Genomic DNA, 20,091 nt, shown 5'->3' with positions numbered 1-20,091 from the left:
TATTTCGCTAGTGCTCTGAATTGTCACTCTAAATAATTCAAGGGTTCTTTCTTAGGCAGACGTGTTCTTTGTATTGTCAATTGCGTGTAATATATTTTCTAAAATCGTGTAATGCTAGAATCCTTTGTACAGGGCAGACGAGGGAGTCTTTGAGTTCAGCGTATCTGGAAGGTCGTTCATTCACCTTTGAATTCTTTTGTATTTTCACTTTTCTCGAACCTATCACAGTTTAGGACTCTAAAAAAAGTATCGATTTTGAAAAACTCACACTAAACAGCTGAAATGCTGATGTGGAGTTCATTCACTGGAAGGGATTTCGGTCAATGTAACGACATAATTTTGGGCATTCAGTTGTGGAGTAATGGCACATAAATGCATACAAGCGCATGATTAGCTAAGGTGTTCTTCTGATTTTCGGGTGTCACATCCTATTATTTTTACTCGGATATTTAACGATGCTATATCAACTACTGGGTTATTTAGCGTCAGTGGAATTGGTCATAACCAGATAGTATTTGGTAAGGGTACATTGTTATGAGAAAGGATTGATGTCCTCTTCGTTGGATATTTTCTCTTCTTTTCTTTTTTTAAGATATCGAGGCAAGTTTGGGAAAATATGTGTTATGGCATTCGGTTTTGGTCGCCAGTTCTTGCGTGGAAGTCCCACCTCTTTATCGGCAATAATAAATTCATCGGCTCTTACAATCAAAAGTTGCCCTCGGCAGCTCAGTTGGTATAGCACTGGCCTTCTATGCTCGAGGTTGCGGGTTCGATGCCGGCTGAGATCGATGGCATTTAAGTGTGTTTAAATGCGACAGGCTCATGTCAGTAGATTTACTGGCATGTAAAAAAACTCCTGTGGGACAAAATTTTGACACAACAGCGAAGCTGATATAACCTCTGCAGTTGCGAGCGTCGTTAAATAAATCATAATTTAAAAAAATCACAATCAAAACCGCAGAGAAATGGATATCACAGATATAAGAATGAGCATACAGTCTTCTGTGTTCGTGGAATTGCTCTACACCACTTCTGAAAAATAGTCTAGTCTTTGGGTGGATAAAAGAAACGTCTCTTCCTTACAGATTATACAGTATAACTGGATTTACATCAAAACTAAACAGTTAGGCTTATTACTACTCACTCACATAAACGGCACAATAAAAATCACCCGAACACCACAAGAAATATCTTCTTAATTCCATAGCAGAACGAGTTCTACCTGCTCTGTCCACAGTATTAAGAGGAAAACTGGAGTCTTAGAACGATCGCCACGCCAATGTTTCGCTCAGTTGCCGTGGTGACACTAGGGGGTTTAAAAGTCCCATTAGACCCTTGCCGAGTTACCACACTTTCTGTTCTAAACCCTCTGCTTCAGGTTTTGGATTTTTGTGAAACTTTTTTATTCTATTGAATGTATGAAAATATATATACGTGTACTTTTATTTTCGTAAAACTCAATTATCTTCGTAGTTATTTAAAATCAAAATTTACGTAATAGGGCTTGCACTATTAGGTATATTTTAGGTGATATCTTGTTGTTTAGTCAACTGTCCGAGGACAGGTTTGAACCTCATAAGTAACACCAATAAGGCTTCACTCGTGAGGCAACTAGGTCAGGAGATAATGGGGTAGGGTGGCCAGTTCCTTTCCTTCTCCATTGCATACATCACTGACTAGTAACATATTGCACCAGATATATATATATAAACAATTGTTCTTCCTCCGACACATACTGTCAAGTGAGATGCACTGCAAAGACATTCACCATCATGGGGAGCTTTTGTTTTTTCCGCCAGAAACGCAGCTTGGTGCGTGAGGAACTAGAACTTCTACCTTCGTCGAAAGTTTATTTAAAAATTTTTCAACTGAAGACTGCAAAATTTCTAAATTAGTTTGGTTAGCAGTTACCCATTGTTCGTAATTGATTACACCTATAATTTCTGTTTCAAATACTTCCTGGAAATATTGAATCAAATCGGCAGCTACTGATTTTTTTTCATAAAGTGTCAAAATACCCACGAATAGTATTGTCGTGCATATGCATATCCAGATCTCTGATATTCTCATAAGCACACTATGCGCATTTGCATCAATAAACTCTCCATTTGTTTCAAGACCCGTAAATTATAAACACCTGATTCTGAGATGGGCAGGGTATGTGGCATGTATGGACGAATCCAGAAATGCATAATAGTGTGTTAGTTGGGAGACCGGAGGGAAAAGGACCTTTGGGGAGGTCGAGACGTAGATAGGAAGATAATATTAAAATGGATTTGAGGGAGGTGGCATACGGCATAACAATAACAATTATTCGGCCGTTCATGGTTCCAGTTGACCGTTAGGCACAGTAGCGATCCTAGTGGTTAGCAACTATCTATGGATGCATATTCCCTACATACTGAGCTTCGTGACTGAATATACTAGACTGTGACATTATCATATGAGATGGCAACACTGGCGATCACTTATCACTTTCATTTCAATTTTTCAATGTTGTGATAATAATAATAATAATAATAATAATAATAATAATAATAATAATAATAATGCTTTATTTAACCTGGCAGAGTTAAGGCCGTAAGGCCTTCTCTTACACTCAACCAGGATTAAAACTTGCTTACATAGTTGAACATAAAACTGGATCAGAATTACATACTGATAAGATTTAGGTACATAATGAGATCAAAAGAGGTAGTTACATAAAAATTTACCTCATAAAATAAAATAAACATAGTGGAACACATAGTAATGTTGTTAGAATCAAATACGAATCACATAAAAACAGAAGCCGATAATTCAATAAAAAATGTACACAGTAGAAATAAAAATAAACACATTAGTATACATATTAGTATTAGATTACAATTAAGTAGGATTTACATAATTAAACCAGAAACCGACAATTGAATAAAATGTACACAAAAAAATAGATTAATAGTAAAAAAAAAAAGCAGTGGGATACATATTGGCATTAAGTTCGCGTAAAAAAAAAAGCGATAGGTCGTACAACAACAACAACGTTGTATGAGGTTGTGATCGTTGGTAGCACTGCCATCGTGATCTGGTAGTATCATGGAATCAAATAAGCTGTGAACCTTTGATATTTTTTTATTTCTGTACAGTGTATCGTGAAATCAAATAAGCTGTGGTAACTTGAAAATGGCGACGTATTATTTACGTAATTTGCGGCTTCTTAAAGTAATGATTTTTACTCCGCAGTTTTATTATTAAAAGTGAATGCTTTTAACAGAGAAATGGAGTTGAATTTTAACAATATCTGTCGACTATGTATGGCAAGAAAGGATGCGCTGTTGCCTCTATTCATCGAAAGGAAGGGTCAAATTGTTTCCCTTTCTGATAAAATTATGAATTTTGTGCCACTTGTAAAGGTATATCTCATCATAATTCATCTGTGAAATTATTTTGTTTGCTGTCCCTAAGAAACTTACAAGATGGTAAATTACAGTAATTAACGTCTTGTCATATTACTGTAGATTAGCTTGTATGTTCATTGATAAGCTTCTTGAAAATGTTAGTGTGTTGTGACTAGATTTGTTGAGGTTGATACTGTTTTGTGAGATTGAAGTGTAGTTCTACAAATTAAACTTGGTATGAAGAGAGAATAAACTGTAATTAACAAAATTTCGCTAACCTTTACTATTTAAACTTACGTCATTACATGATTACCTTGAAGCTGAGTAATTATGGTAATCGACATATTGGCTTTTTTTTTTAATAGCATGGAACTTCCAAGCTCTTGTTTCTAAGTTCTACAATGCGGGAATTAGTGACAGGTTAGGTTAAGTTAGTCTAGGCTTTTAGTGTGCCTTGCATATACGAAACTGGGACAGGTTAGGTTAATTTAGGCTTTGTGTGCCTTGTATATACTAACCTGTGACAGGCTAGATTAGGTTAGTTTAGGCTTTTAGTACGTCTTGCATATAGGCCTACTAAAAGAAGTGAAATGTGCGTTTGGCGTTCATTTTGAAATATTCTACCTCTTTATTTCATGTGTTAATCATTCTTAGTTTACCTACACCGATCAATTCTTTCCAATTTTTAGCCATTTTCTAACATGTTTTCAAGTCAACTTAAGTTCTACATGAATTCTTCACATTCAGAACTACCTTCTCTCTGAAAATTAGATCATTTTTCTAAGTTTTTCGTAAAAAAGAAACCTCGAGTGTCGCGTGCTATAGAAAACCCAACATAACTTATTTAATTGAGCATCAGAAAGACGTGCGTTGGCCTATTAGGAGTATGCTTAATGTTCGAAAATTAATGCCAGTGATAGTGTATTATAGACCATTTAATGTTTGAAAATTAAATGCGACAAGGTCATTGTGATGCTGACGTACTACAGGTACCGGTACTTAGTTTATATGCATTTTCAGACCGCGTTTTAATTTACATCTGTTTCTACTTTCAGGTTTTTTCCGGAGATGGTTTACCTGCTCAGGTTTGTCGCCAGTGTGTTCGTCTAGTGAATACTTCGTACAAGTTCAAGCAACAGTGTGAAAATTCAGATACAGCATTACGTCAGTATTTGAATAATCAGTCTTTTTCTGTAAGTTTGATGATGTATCAATAGAATGTATTAAAAGATTAATCGTAGTGCACTTACTAGTAATAATAATGTTTTAACGTTTGCCCAGATTGCTTTTAGGATTTTGTTTTTCAATGGGAACAACTACTACTGCTACTGCTACTGCTACTGCTACTGCTACTCGTATGGATGCACTCAGAAATATATTTCGAATGTTAGTTCGAAGACCTGGAAAAAGACCTTTTGGAAGGCCGAGACGTAGATGTGAGGATAATATAAAAATAGATTTGAGGGAGGTGGGATATGATGGTAGGGACTGGATTAACCTTGCTCAGGATAGGGATTGATGGCAGCTTATGTGAGAGTGGAAGTGAATTTTGTGGGAGAATTCTTCTATGGATTCAATATCTAGTACAGTATGTAAAAATTTGTTTGTTGTTCTATCATCTGCTCCATTAATTTCACAGATAACTGATCTCTGTATGCCACGAAATTTATTTAAGAGTCATTCCATTATTTCATGACATTTTACCTTTTTTCGTCTTTCTGCATTGGTAACATGTTATATATGAGGTACTCAATGAAAAAATGCCCCAATATTTCCACATTATCACTTTGTAACAGTGCGTAAAATGCGTTACACAAAAACTGTGCTGAAATGTCATTGAAAAACTGGGAATGGCCATTAAGCCGATTTACACTTTGATAAGCACAATGTGAGGAGCTCTTTAGAGCAGTGAACTCAGTATGCAAGTAGGCTACTATGGGTTGGGCCATTTTTTGCGCGAAGTGCCTGATATCATTTTAAAGTTAAATTATTGAAGAATCTGAATTTGAGGCCTCTGGTGTAGCTCAGTCAGCTAGGGTGCTTGCCTGCCGATCTGGAGTTGCTCTCAGACGTGGTTCAGTCCCTGCTTGGACTGAATACCAGGTTAGGTTTTCCCGAGGTTTCTCCCATGTCAGGTAATCTGTGGCAAATCCTCTGTCTCATGTTGCCAAATACCATCTCGCTATCACCAATCTCATCGACGCTAAATAACCTCGTAGTTGATATAGCGTCGTTAAACGAAGTAAAAAATCTGAATTTTATAACAATGATTTATTTAAGATTGTCATTTCCATGCTAAATCGCAAAGAAAACCGTTAACAACGAAAGGAAGAAATTTTATTCCATGAAAAGCTGTAAGCATTACAAAGGTATATAATTTGAAGTTTATCATGTAAGATCGGATAAATACGTAGCACTTTCATGGTTATATACCGCGAAAATTGTCTTGTAAATTACTATTGAATTTCAGTGAAGAAATTCGGAAGAGAGGAAGTTAAATGATAGAGGTGGCTCTGCATTGGATTAGGATTCACATTTTTGTTAGCACTGATTCGATTAAGAAAGCATTAGACAGTACTTCAAATTCGTTTCTTGTGATGTTTGTAGTTTTTAATTTTGAACCAGTCATATCTTACCCCCACTAGAAGAGTGTTACATCTATGAAATTGTCGATTTCGAGATAACACCATTTTCGTATGCAAAAAAACGTATTCTACCACCTGAATTAACGTTGTAACTCTGGTTCGTCAAATAGGCGGTAGAATGCGTATGTAACGCTCTTCGGTTTTGTATTGGGGAATTGACGGAAGAGCGACTAGTGTTACATTTCGGAATAACTCAGTGCTTTGCTTTTTCATGGTTGTGAGGTGGTTAATAGTGTTACACGTAGAGTTATAATGGTCTTCGGTTTTGGATAAGTTGCTTTATTGTATTCCTTAGCCCAGATGACTGTTACATGAAGAGATACTACTGTCTTCCACTGTAATAATCTCTTCATCTCCCATTGATTGTTTAAAAGCAGTGTTACATGTTGAGATGTAACAGTCTTCGAGTAATTAAATCTCACTTTGCCTTCATTGCAGTCTTCTTGCATTTGGTTATAAATAAACATGTAACTGTCATCACTTATATAGGATGTACATTTTTTAGTTGTAACAGCTTATGATGTCACATATTTAATTACACAGCAATATCATAACCATTTGCCTCTTCATTTTACTTTCTAAAGATAAATATTTTTTAGGCTTAATCCCATGTACGATAAGTACTGGAGATAGAAAGCTTCTGAAAATGCATTTTTATAATTTTGGAATGCTATAATTATATTTTTATTTAACTTTTACATTAATTAAATACCTACTCTAAAGTCGTATTTCATATTAATTAATTACTCTAAACTCACATTTTCATATATTAGTGAAATGATCCTCAATGGAACCACCAACAATCAGAATAGCGAAAACTTAGGCCATAAACCTATATGCAAAATGAATGATGAATACAATAATGAGGAGCCTAAAGTTTGTCGCAAAAAAATATTGGAAAACACTGCCTTTCGAATATGACTCTTATCCCCCATTTGTTGATAACTATATTTTGAAAGACATATTGAATAATTTTTCTTCTTTAGAGTTCCTAGATAAAGAGCTATTCGGAGTCGCTTTCCAGCAAGGAAGATCACCCCTGTAGAATCTTTCCAAAAGCTACTCAAAATCAATGGTTCGATTTCATTTCTGTTCGAAAGAAGCAAGGTTTAAGCCTTTTTTGAGTTGTGAAAGCATTCCACAGGTTTAGTACAGTTTTTACGCCTCTTTGTAATGCAGTATCACTTAGACTGAAATAATATTTGTTCCAGTGTTTGTTTTATTTTCTTAATTTATGTCAATTGTTCATGGATAAACATCAGTAGGCCTATTTATATAATTTGTATCGAACTGTATAAGAAAAAAGAGGAAATAATAAATTTACCATGGTAGGGTACGTCAGAGACAAACGTGAAGATGATAAAATAATCTAATGTACTAATTAGTGTAATGAATGACTTTTATTTTAAATAATTGTAGTGTATAACTGTGATAAATTCCATTTTTGATGATAAATAAGTATAACAGATCTACCAATATAGCTACACACACTTCCTTTTTCTGAGAAAATAACTCAAAGTTCATACAAAAAGTTTGTTTTCCATTATTATTTCCTTCAGTAATTCCTTCAATTATTGTAAACGAATAAATATTTTCATTAACATAAATTGAAAATAATTATTTTGAAATATTATTAATGGTATTAGCGTTACATCTCACGAAAATGCTAAGAAAGCCTTTCTCGCATATGCTTACATCGTGTGAAATTATATTTAAAAAAAGTCAATTACTGTTATGGTTGAACTCCCATGTCGTGAGAAAGTTGCAAATCATTGTCCATAGCAGTCACCAGCACGATTCCAAAACTGACTAAATTTCAATCTCCATTTCCCGAAAGTGAGATATTTTCAGATGTAACACTCTTCTAGTGGAGTGCGGTATATTTAACTGAATATACTTGTAAAGATTTTTTTTTTTGGTATGTACTCATTGTCATTTATTTCTTTTCTCATTTTTATTTGTTGATTGCTGATTCCATTGATATACGTATATTGTAGGTTAGTTATGTTTATCTGATATTTCCATGAAATCTAAATTTATTTTAGATGAAGCAGATGATTGACTTGTTTGTAACATCATTGTCATATCTATATATGACCTGCCTTGGTTCATAAGATCAGTGTCCACGTCCATTTATTAAAATCACACAGGGCAATTGTACAAAACACAAAAATTATATGTAAATTTCAGTAAGATTTATTTATTTTAGTAGGTTATTTTACGACGCTTTATCAACAACGTAGGTTATTTAGCATCTGAATGAAATGAAGATGATAATGCCAGTGAAATGAGGCCGGGGTCCAGCACCGAAAGTTACCCAGCATTTGCTCATATTGGGTTGAGGGAAAACCCCGGAAAAAACCTCAATCAGGCAACTTGCCTTGACCGGGAATCGAACTCAGGCCACCTGGTTTCACGGCCCGACGTGCTAACTGTTACTCCACAGGTGCGGGTTTTCAATAAGATAACTAATATTTGTATATATCTGTGTCTTACAACTAACAAAAACTCACAAAATTGAAAGCACTAACAAAGAGAATACTCAAATCAAGATATTTTGTGGTCACTAAAACACATTGATCGAACATTCTGCCATACATTGTCCCCTCCTAATTTTGAAGAACATAAAGTTTAAACAGCAGAGTCGTCTGTACATCTGTATATATCTTAATGTCGTCTATCATCTGATATCTTCTTCTGCCCCGAACTCTTCTCCCGTTCACCATTCCTTCCAGTGCATCCTTCAGTAGGCAGTTTCTTCTCAATCAGTGACCCAGCCAATTTATTTTTCTCTTCGTGATCAATTTCAGCATTATTATTTCTTCAACTCTTTCTAGCATAGCTTCATTTCGTATTCTGGCTGTCTGTCTCACACATTCCATTCTTCTCCATATCTGTTTATGGATTTTTTTACCGTTTTCCTTCACTGTAATAGGCCTATAATTCTTTTTACCCGCCATTACTCTACTGACATCATCAGAATTTATCACTTTTTCTACAATAGAAATTCCTAAACTCTTTCCGGATTTCATTTGAAGTGTGGCCAAAATTCCCTTTTCTTTGGCTAATTGTTTAGCAGAATTTGTGTAGATGTTTGAAAATGTTCTTTAATTTTAGAATAAGATCAACTTCGAAAATTATCAAGATTTGGACTTAAATTTCCTATCAGTAGCATGAAATGAGTCGGTCAACTTTTGTACTATATTTGAACTGTCATGACTTTTATCTTCGTCTTCGTCCAAAGTAGACTCGCTTTCAATATGAAATAGTTTATCTTTGAGTGCACTTTTTATTTTTTGTAATTTCTGACGAGGGTAACTTTTTTGAGCGAGTTTCCTTTCTTAATGGGAGATTTCCCTAATGATACCAAGCTTTCATTGACAATAGAGAAGTGGGCCCTTTCCTCAGAAACCATAGTAGTAGACGAGTTTGTTTCGCTACTTTCTTGGGATTTGTGTTCAGGAAGATTTCGAGAACTATTCCCAGGTACACACAGCTCACTAGTTATATGCTCAGGGTTAAGAAGTTTTGAAATATTTGCTCGACAAGTATCACACACGTTCAGTTGTGATGACAATACTATGTTCTCCAATTTCAATTTCACTAACATAGCATTTGTCACATGGCGCAAAGACTTTCTTTTTTTATATTTGTGACTTTTTTTTTTCATGGAATGAATTAAAACACGCATCATATTCGTGTCTTTTTGCGTCACTTATGATGCGCCGAGTGGCTAACGAGAAAGACAGGCTATGGCGCAACATCACATTCGTAGTTATAACATTGAACAAGTTTATAAATAAATGCACTTTTAACATGAGTTTACTATAGCAATTTCTTTGTTTTTTTAGAACTTGAACATGATTTATATTAGGTGATTGTCAAGATAGCCATGACTAGACCATGATAATCACGTGACTCCGTTTCGTGCCAAAGCCTGTCTTTCTCATTAGCCACATGATGCACGGTATTGCATTCACTAAGTATTCCGTAAAAACCCGGCTAGTGATATTTAAACTGAACAGATTGTTCAACACATGAAAGACTGAGGTTTATTAGTTTCTTCACTTGCTTCTTTCTTTCAAGAGAAACGTAAATATGCAGTGCTATAAATAAATCAGTAGGCATTCCACTCCTGTGCTCGGCGTTACTTCTGGAGCAATATATCTCATATAAACATCTATTTCACACACTTGTAAAAGAAACCCCACTTTGAAACTTTGGTGGTCATTAGAACAGGCATTAAGAAATATGCTAGTATTTTTCATACATTTTTAACATAGTGGGTTAACTTAATATTTTCTAAATTAATGTTAAAATCATGTTAAATTCAGCTATCTTTAACTTCAATTACATTTGAATTTATATAGTTTGAAAGTCCACATTTTAAGGTTTAAAATGAGCGATGTACAGATTTGGAGATAGGCTACATGTGTTTGTAGAACACCGTAACCAGCCAATGTCTATAACTTTGACTGTGAATAGTTTTGTAGGAAGTTATGTTACATAAAAATTAACACCGAGAAATGTAGAAAACAAGTTTGAACATTTTTATAAAAATGTAGTGTTTTTAAGTGTTCCATTTCACATAGAATGGCTCCCAGGCCTATACAGGATGGACTGTAACCACTGCGCCAAAATGAAACTGGTAATACATCATCGGGAGAGATTTGAAGAATCTAAAATAAGTTTTTTTCTAACATTCACCCTTTTAGAGGAAATCTTTATGTTTCTATGAAACATTTGGCAACATGACAGCTACTACAATGACTCTAGGAAGTGCGGCCGGCCCATCCCATACCTTTCTCCCCCCCTCTGCTGTACTTAGTCGTAGACACTGTGCTGCAGTGCAAGATTTATTTTAACAATTTTCGCAATTATTCAACTTAAATTCGTTGCTAACGGTTTAGTTTACAAAAACAGACTCGGGACATTAACTATTCAGATTATTTTTACCAATCTGCTTTTATATTTCTCTCAGGCCATTACCACAATAGAGCGCTGCAAACATTGGGCAAATCTATTCTTTCCCTGCTTAACAGTGCTTCATTGAAGGAGAAGTGTAATAAAAGTTTTGTTGTATTTAACATGTAGATCACCTCTTAAATTTTGGTGCATCGGTTCCTTTCATCCTGTATATAGACTTAGAGTACCAAGTGATCTTGTGTAACAGTACGTGCATAATTTGCATAATTTCAAACAATCATAATTCCACAAATAATAAATAATTGTGAAAGTAAAGGAATACATGTCGCTCTGTTTCATGCATGGAATCCATAAAAAAACTTGGACCATTTATGAAAAGGTAGTGTTTTGTCGGTGTGCAATTTAGCGTGGAATAATGACTTTGAACACACCACCCAGAGTCAAGAATGAAACTACAGTTGTGTTGGTTATAATGTTTTACTTTTGTTTCGGTTTACAATTTGAGAGTATGAAGGACATTCAATATAATTTCTTTTCATATGAAGCGATATACCGATATTAGTTCCAGCCCACAACAAAACTTTTATTATGTATATCTTGTATAATTTTAAAATAACACTGCGATATTGGCAGGAACACAGAAATTTTTAAATTTGATATTTATTTATATTAAATTAAGTACATGAAGCATCTTAAGAATCGGGAACATGAATTTTCCTGAAAGTAAATCACTTTCATGGGACTCTATACATTAGATATTGAATAAGGGTCGTGAAACAGGTTACATTCTTGATAAGAAGAAACATTGTCTGAAGCATGTTCTAACAAAACAAACACTTGAAGATATGCCCATGTGTATATGGATTTTTCTCTGCAAGGTTGTAGACTGCCACTAAAGATCTTAGACATGAATGGCTTAAAGCAATAACTGACACCGTAGATGCATTGTGTCCTTTGTTGGACTTAAGGCAAACAAATCCAGTGCACTAGCAACTATGTGGCTTGTTAAGAATGCCAGTAGTCTAGGTTTAACTCTCTCGGTGTATTGAGCGATAGCCACATTACTTACTGTCAGTGTGAACGATCTGCTGTTGAGTTTCATTCATTGGCTGATAATCGGGGAATATATGTTATAATATGTAATTATTTCTTTCCATTTACCAGCAGAACAGCGACAATATACTGCACTCTGTGTTCCGAGCCGACAATAATGAAGAATGCTGGAAAATAGAAACTGTGAAGGATGAAATCACGGAAGAAGACACATCATTGCTTGATACTGCTGCTGTAGATCAAGATGATAATAGTTATGATGACCAAAGGTAATTTAAAACACTTCTCAAGATATTCAAGCTAGAAGTTTTTGTAAAAAGTGTTACACATTAATTACTACTTTTAGTTACTTATACATACTTAGTCAATATGAAACATTGGCTATTGAAGGAAAGGATATTCTAAAAGATTGCACTGGAACTGCAGTTCTGTTACCGGTACTCGAATTAAATATTGGCCACAAGCCTTTACATTCTTTGATAATGAAGGAAATAAAGTCATATTTAATAGGCAACAGAAAATAGGAAAATGCATACCTGTGCAAAGTATGTCCCAACATGTCTGTAGCAGTTGTGAAGACAGGCAGGAACAGTTCTGTTGCTTTAGGCTGGTTCCATGTAAAATACACAAATGAGATATTTCTAAAGAATTAATAATTGATCAACCAGATCATGAAAAATATGATGTGAACAAATTTTAGAGGGCAGAATAGGACAAATGATTCAAGTCTAGTCGATGATGATGATGATGATTATGATAATGATAGGAGCAGGAAGACGATGACAAGTCATAGATATGTTAAATGTTCTTATTTGTAAAGTGTCATAACGTATCAAAGAGAGAAGATAATAGTGGCAGTGTGGATATGTAAACTACTTCAAAATTATGGCATTTCCCAGGGAATATCTGATTGTTTTCAGTGACGTCTGAACAGTAGCAATCATATAATATAACTTTTACCTTAGATGTGACATTATTTGTCTTAGTGAGCACAAAAATATTGCAATGTTTTTCTTTGGTGTAACTACAGAACAGAGTTGAGGATTGCTATATTTCTGCTACAAGTCGCCATGGCGGTCTAGTAGCTAGAGCGCTCACTTATAATCCTGTGGACCTAAGTTCGATCCCTGGTGTACCCCTTATTTGTGTTGGACAAGCCCATAATCTAAGTAACACAGGAGTTTTTTTTTTTTTTTTTTTTTTTTTTTTTTTTTTTTTTTTTTTTTTTTTTTTTTTGTGGGAGCTCCAGTCCCCCAACAAATGTCCATCACAATTTCATCTCATCACTAGACCACATCCTGGGTATCAACTCTGTTGGTAAATTGGTCTGCATTACTAGCTTCATGTGGGTGAATTATGAACAGTCAGTATCCACCACATTCTGCTGCTTTATCTGGTTAGTTCTTCTAAACATAAGGACTTAAGGCATTATAAAACATAAAAGTATATGTAATAGAGTACATTACACACACCCACCCAACCCCTCCCCGCGCACGGAGGGATTTGCGAAGTTTGACTCGCACTTAAGAGGCTTTCATCTGAAGTTATTTCGAGTAATTAAATTAACGTGGACAAATCTCATTGATTATTATGTTATATGAACTAGAATTTTAACAAAAGACGTAGTAATTGTATTAATTGGAAAAAAAAATACAAAATGCCCTAACTTAGTGTATTGAAAGTTGCTTATACATTGCAGTGTGATTGCTTTTAGTGTAACATGTGGGAATACAATAATAATATATTATTATTCCTTCTATTGGTAATCAAAATTTGGTCGAAATATAGAAACCTAATTCACAGTGATGCTCTCTCTAAATGATAAATAATTGCACTATTATAAATTGAATCCATATTTTCTTGTATTCTTTTACTGAAAGTTACCACAGAAATACGCTCTGTAATTAATTGTAGGTCACACTTTGTAAATCACATTCTTTTCTGGCATCGGCATGTGTGTAGGTAATTCAAAAGTTCTTAAGAAGGAAGTAGCCTACAGTATTTGTCATGATAGTGTAACTTCTATTGTTACAACAATAATCACTTTCTATAATTGAATTTAAACACTCCCGTCAACAATGGGGTTTCCACTCCACACAGCAACACAGTATTCGTTATTGCACTCCACAGACGACAATGACAATTTACTTGGATTATTGAGAACAACAATGTACTGCCAATCTTAACTAATGTTCACAAAGCACTATTTACAAAACAGAACTGTCAGTCCACAGTTCGTTGCCTTGGCTAGTTCTTCTAGCTCATTCACTCAAGTTCACAGTATATCGAACCCAAGGCTTCCAGAGACAGTCCACTGCACTCGAACTCAAGACTTCCAACTGCGTTGCTTCTGCCTGGACACTGCTCAAGTTCACTCGTGTGTCGAACCCTAGACTCCTGGGCGCTGCTGGTTCACACAACTGAACTCGCTGTCCAATACTAACAACTACTGACTCGCTCCTTCTTCGCGTCTGCTATTTATCACTAAACCATAGTTTCCAGAAACTACGATTTCGCGAACAATCTACAGATGCCGTCAGGATGGCGCTTCCCGAAACTTCTCTGGATTTCTCCCCTCAGTCGCAGCTGCTTTACTTCCCTCTCTCTGCCGCGGCTCAGTGTGCCGTCGTTCCCCTTACGTCCGTCCCCTTCAGTTTGCATGGCTGCAGCCTCCTTCGCCGCGTCGCCCGTCTTCTCGTGCACCCCGCCCTCCGTGGGACAGGTGATTGAGTCCCGGCTGTCACAATAGTATGCCAGTATTTCAGTTTGACAATGAAACCATTCTCTGATTTTGGAGGCAAAAATTCTAGTAATACTGTATTGATCTTATCGGTTTATAGGAAACTAACCAATCATCATTGTGAGATGAAAGAGACAGTAAGAGTTCTTGATCATTTCTTGATTTCTAAGTAGCTTGTGCTCTTAATATCATGTCTAGGATCTGCCTCTTCTGAATGTGTTTGTTTCGTGATTTTTTAGAAAAGCTTATGTTTTGTGAAAGTATTAACAGAATATCATAAACATCATAAGAGTAAACAGCCTGAAGTTTTTCAGTCTTGGCTAGGGTTTACTTGGCTCTCCAGAGTTTTTCTTTTTATGTTTTATATTTACTTTCATAGTTTTCTTATGTTCGTAAAGTTGTAGATTATTTTTTCATTCAAATGAAAGTAGAGATAGCATAAAATTCAGTACTAGGCATGTAAAATATTTCACGTGATATTAAATGCACTTTTAGTTCTCTTGATAGCTCTTTCACTAACAAAACTAGCTGATGTCAGCATTTAATTTTTTAAAACGTTAACCGAATGGCAGTGTGCTGTGTTTATTTGCCAGACATTGAATCAGATTTTGATAATACTGTAGGCCTATTAAATTTACAATCGATGAAACGATGTTGCATGAGGTTTGTCCATTTTACTCTAGATTCCTTTGTGTCATGTCACGAATAATCAGTTTCATCATGCACCTCTTGCACAGCTTTCATTATTGTGAGCCATCAAGTAGGTATTTTTGCCTGAACATTTACATGACTTGAATACAAATCAAAAAATGAGCAGAAAGTCATTTAATATAAATTAACAAGTTATTGAGAGTCATTTAACTTTAAATACATGCAAGTAAAATAAGATATGAATAAGTAAAAAATTGTTCTTTGCTGTTGATGTTTTCAACTTACAACACACTGACTGTGCCTCCTCCACTAATGGCAGGTTGCAATGTGTTAACATTTCTAACTCAGACAAGGAATTTTACTCAGTAGCTTCATTTGTTCTGGCAGAGAACTTTTATCTTACATCGGAGTTAGGCAAAAATTGTTGTTTAAACCATAAAGCACAAATGGTTTAAATAGACTAGTTTTTTTTTTAGACATGACTGTCTAAGACGAGGGGTTGGTAAGGAAGAAGGAAAAGCTGGTTGCAATAAGTACGCCTAAACCGTCATGGCATTAAATCTGTGAGTATGTAGCAGCATTGGATTGTCCGAATTTTGTGCTATTTCATTAGTCAAAATAAAATTTTTGAAGAATTCTAAGTTCGATGGAATTAAGATACAAAATTAAACAAGATGGGCTGTAATAACCCATAAATAGAAATGTATACGTACACTACTTTGTTATTGTACAAAAGTGATTTGGAAAATTAGTTCCTGTAATTTTTTCAGAAAGCACTTTATTGAAGTAACTTTTATTACATGCAAGTGAAAATGCACCTTTCAATTACGTCTCAAATATAATTTCCATTTACATTCAGACATTTGTTGTGCCGCTTCACAAGCTTCGAAATTTCCTCTGCATAAAAATCAGCCGCCTGTGATCGTAGCGACTCAATTACACTCTCCTCATCCATTTGAAACTACTTGGGTCCAAGCCATTTCTTTATGTTTGGAACAGGTGGCAGTACTCAGAGCCGAGTCAGGACTATATGATGATACACCTCCCACTGAAGGGTTTGAGTGTCAGCTGGGCATTGTCGTGGAACAGAACTCAACATGCCACGTCGTTTGTTCTGAATTGCTCTCCTCTGTTTGGTTAGTGTCTGACAGTACACGCCAGAGTTTATTGTTGTTCTTTGTTCTGTGACATTCGCCAAAAATACACCTTTCTTGTACCAAAAGAAAGTTGCCTTGATCTTCTTGGTTGAAAATGTTTCCACATCTCATATCCTGTGAAAATCTGGTGAAGAAACTCATCATCTTCACTCTTGTAGCGCCGTGCTACTCCGATCCTCGTAGTTTTTTGAGCTTCAGACAACTTTCGGTACCCACAGAGCACAAAACTTATGATAGCCTAACCCTTGTGTCACCACTTCGTACAGAACAGCTCGACTGAGTTGAGGAAAATGCTCAAATTGTGAAACGGTGAGTTTCTTTGACCACATCATCCACTTTTGCAACGGTCAACCATGGATGTTAGTGCATTCATCTTGGAATTCACGACACGAACATCGAGCAATATTGTCACTCATAATGTTCCTGTACACTACAGTAATCTCACAATGAATTGCAGTTCCTGTTAACTGTTTTGCCACAGAAAGTATATTACTGCACTACCTCACACTTGGCTGTAGCTTCAATTACTGCACACATTTTAAACGCCTGTCTTGGTGAGAGAAACGGTCGAATGCAACTTACAATGACACTGCCAGGACCGTACAGAACCAAGCTACATAGCGGAACAAAGATGACACTGTGCTTGACAGACGAGACCAGAACTGACTTTCCAAATCACCCTTGTATCTAATGTACTTACGTATGTATATTTGTAAATGCAAAAATGTATGATTTGTATATACACATTCTTTTGAGAAGATGGAGGTCAATCAGTCTAAAATAGCTATGTTATGTATATCCTAATTATAATTTGATATGTGAAGCACGTGTGTACTTGTGCATTAAAACTTTCTTTGTTTTCCTTGAAACGTAGTTGAGAATTGCTCTAAATTGCCCATTTCTATAACCATAAATAAGGTGATAATGCTGAACTACATGTTAGAGCTGAATTCTCTGAAAGAATAATTGAATCTTCAGTGATGTGTATTTTAAGGTTTAAGTGTTAATCAGACACTTTTCTGACATCTCAAAAAATAGACTGAGATTTGGTGTGTCTGGCATAGTGTGTGATTTTCTGCGAATGGTGTTCTGTACCAATTTCATCTAAAATTTCTTCGTTGTCTTGTTTTCTGAATAATACTGATTGAATGAATGGTTAAGACATGTTAGTTTTTTCATATATGTTTTTGACAGAATATCTGACGAAGAGATTGTACCAGAGCAGGCGGAGTGGGAGAAACCTCATGCTGGACCTTCCTCGGAAGATAACATGATTGGCATTAAGAAGCAGAAGAAAGCTAACGTTTCACCAAAGAAACGACCGAAAGAGAAGAAGAGTGTAAAGAAATGGACATCTTGTAATAATTCTGTAAGTGAGGCAAATGACATAAAAGCAGAAAATAATGAAAAGGCAACTGCATCAGATAACTTTGGTAATCAAGGACAAGGAAATGACGACAATAATTTAATAAATGATGTTAAAATTGAACCATTTGTTAAACTTGAAGTGAAAGCTCCGAAAGTAAAAGAAAAGAAAAGCTTCCTCTGCCACGACTGTGGCAAGAACTTCGCAAGAAAACAACACCTGTTGTTGCATCTAAGGACACATACAGGAGAAAAACCGTTTTCTTGTAAAGTATGCGGTGAAAGTTTCGGTATGAGTAGTAACTTAAATAAGCATATGAGGATTCATACAGGTGAGAGGCCATTTCTGTGTACAATGTGCGGCAAGTGTTTTGGTAGGAGTGATACCCTCACCAAGCACATGCGGTGTCATACGGGTGAAAAGCCATTCCACTGTAACGTGTGTGGTAATAATTTCGGTCGCAGTAGCACGTTGATCAACCACATGAGAACTCATCTCGGTGAAAAACCGTACTTGTGCACCGAGTGTGGGAGAAGATTTGTACAAAGTTACGATTTAACGAAACATATGAGATCTCATACTGGGGAGAAACCATATCGTTGCACTGTGTGTCGGATGAGTTTTGGGCAGAAGAATAGCCTCAACAAACACATGCGCAGTCATACTGGTGAGATTCCGTTCGCACCGATAGAGTTTCAGAGAACGATGCCGTATGTACATTACAGACCAACCGTGGCAGATATGACGATGGAGCGAAATGTTGTTTTAATTAGTGCTGGACCACAGTTGCAATAAAATATGTTCAAAACTCTTCATAAACCACAAGAATGTATTTATTCTCTCTGATATATTTTATCTGCCAGTTTCGTGCCTGTGAGGCTCAGAATATTGTTTTATAACTTCTGATTATTGTATGGTAGTATTTATATAAAGTATTACGTAAATTTGGTTTATAATGATAGCAAAAACAAAAGTAACATGTATCGTTATTGTCTGTGTGTGTTGAAAATTTTGGACAAGCAAATTTTAAAACAAATTTTGAATACAAACTTAAATGAATGTGAAGTATTTAATCTATTAATACGTACACCTTACATAGTACATAGTCCAACTCGGTGATTCCTGGTTACAGTTGCAGTTCAAACTGCTTAAAAAGTGATAAAATTCTTAGTGTGGCTTGTGTTGGGAAAAAAGTAAAGAAGTGTCGCCCATATTTTTTATTAATAACTCCGCCTCTAATGGAGGGTTTCGGGCAAAATTTGTCGGTAGTTTCTCGCCCATGTTGAATATGGACACTAAATAGCATCTAAAGTTAAAAGTGTCATTAAATAAAACATAATAATTAATAGAATATGTGTTAACTGTGCACGTCATGGTCTAAGGCATCTTATCTCAGACTAGCCTTAAGTCTTCGTGGGGGTGCAGCCCTTCATTATTGTGTTAGCAGCCAGGGGATCACATGTTATTCCTGTATGGCAGACTTTGGCCTTCGAGCAGATGATTTGATAATTCGGTAGAAAATGTTGGTCAATATGACGGACGTGTGTGACGTCATCGAGGATCAGTAACAGGTTAGGTTTGGTTTATGTTTTTGGTATGTCTTGTATATACACTTTGTGTAGGCCTACCAAAAGCCTGAATACACCAAACTTAACCTGTCACTGATCGTCCATGATATCCGGCAAATGGACTGATGATTTGTATGTGTTAACCATGTTATGAGATAAATATATATCCATTCCTTACTGAGGTCTACTAAATGTTGCAACATGTCCAATATGTTCAGTTTAATGAATTTCGTTGACTAAATATGTGGTAGTTGACTTCATTTTAGTAAAATTCTGGATTGAATCACTTGGAAATTCTAAACGAGATTTCGCAGAGTTTTTAATATCCATTCCAGATTTTAAATTAAATAGCTAATATCGTTATGGTCATTTTTTTCTGAATTAGCCGTTATTCATCATGTAATTGAAGGCGTGGACTGTCAAGTAAATTTGCAATATGAAATTGTACTACATTAGAATCTCGGTACCTTGGGTAACTACATGAAGCAGCATAAGAAAAATCCTAAGATCCGAATTAAAACCACTAACAACTAAACTAAGATACTTTATTGTAGGTAATTTTTTACAGTCTTATGAATAAGATTGATCGTGGTTATTTGTTTCAAGAG

At 35.5% G+C, this 20,091-nt stretch overlaps 1 protein-coding gene across 2 annotated transcripts; it reads left to right on the top strand.

Annotated features, from left to right (window-relative positions):
• Positions 1 to 3,137: 3,137 nt before the first annotated feature.
• LOC138695745 (zinc finger protein 572-like) lies at positions 3,138 to 19,667 on the top strand. 2 transcript variants are annotated; one of them, XM_069819906.1, is made up of 4 exons: positions 3,138 to 3,392; positions 4,433 to 4,570; positions 12,113 to 12,270; positions 17,744 to 19,667. In XM_069819906.1, exons 1-4 carry the CDS (start codon positions 3,258 to 3,260, stop codon positions 18,708 to 18,710), a joined length of 1,398 nt encoding a protein of 465 aa, XP_069676007.1. In that variant the 5' UTR covers positions 3,138 to 3,257; the 3' UTR covers positions 18,711 to 19,667. The 2 variants fall into 2 exon arrangements, with proteins under 2 accessions (XP_069676007.1, XP_069676006.1); XM_069819905.1 differs by having other exon boundaries at positions 12,116 to 12,270; positions 17,744 to 19,664.
• Positions 19,668 to 20,091: the final 424 nt, after the last annotated feature.

This window comes from Periplaneta americana, chromosome 3 (genome assembly GCF_040183065.1).
Source record: "Periplaneta americana isolate PAMFEO1 chromosome 3, P.americana_PAMFEO1_priV1, whole genome shotgun sequence".
Taxonomy (NCBI): Eukaryota; Metazoa; Arthropoda; class Insecta; order Blattodea; family Blattidae; genus Periplaneta; species Periplaneta americana.
The sequence above is the reverse complement of the archived record's forward strand: the minus strand, read 5'-3'. Positions and strand labels throughout refer to the sequence as shown.

What these genes read in the sequence shown, in the direction of transcription:
- LOC138695745 (XM_069819906.1), top strand. Translation starts at nt 3,258, where the DNA reads ATGGAGTTGAATTTTAACAATATCTGTCGACTATGTATGGCAAGAAAG. An exon ending in ATTTTGTGCCACTTGTAAAG is followed by an intron (nt 3,393 to 4,432) that starts GTATATCTCATC and finishes TTCTACTTTCAG; the next exon opens with GTTTTTTCCGGAGATGGTTT. An exon ending in AATAGTTATGATGACCAAAG is followed by an intron (nt 12,271 to 17,743) that starts GTAATTTAAAAC and finishes TGTTTTTGACAG; the next exon opens with AATATCTGACGAAGAGATTG.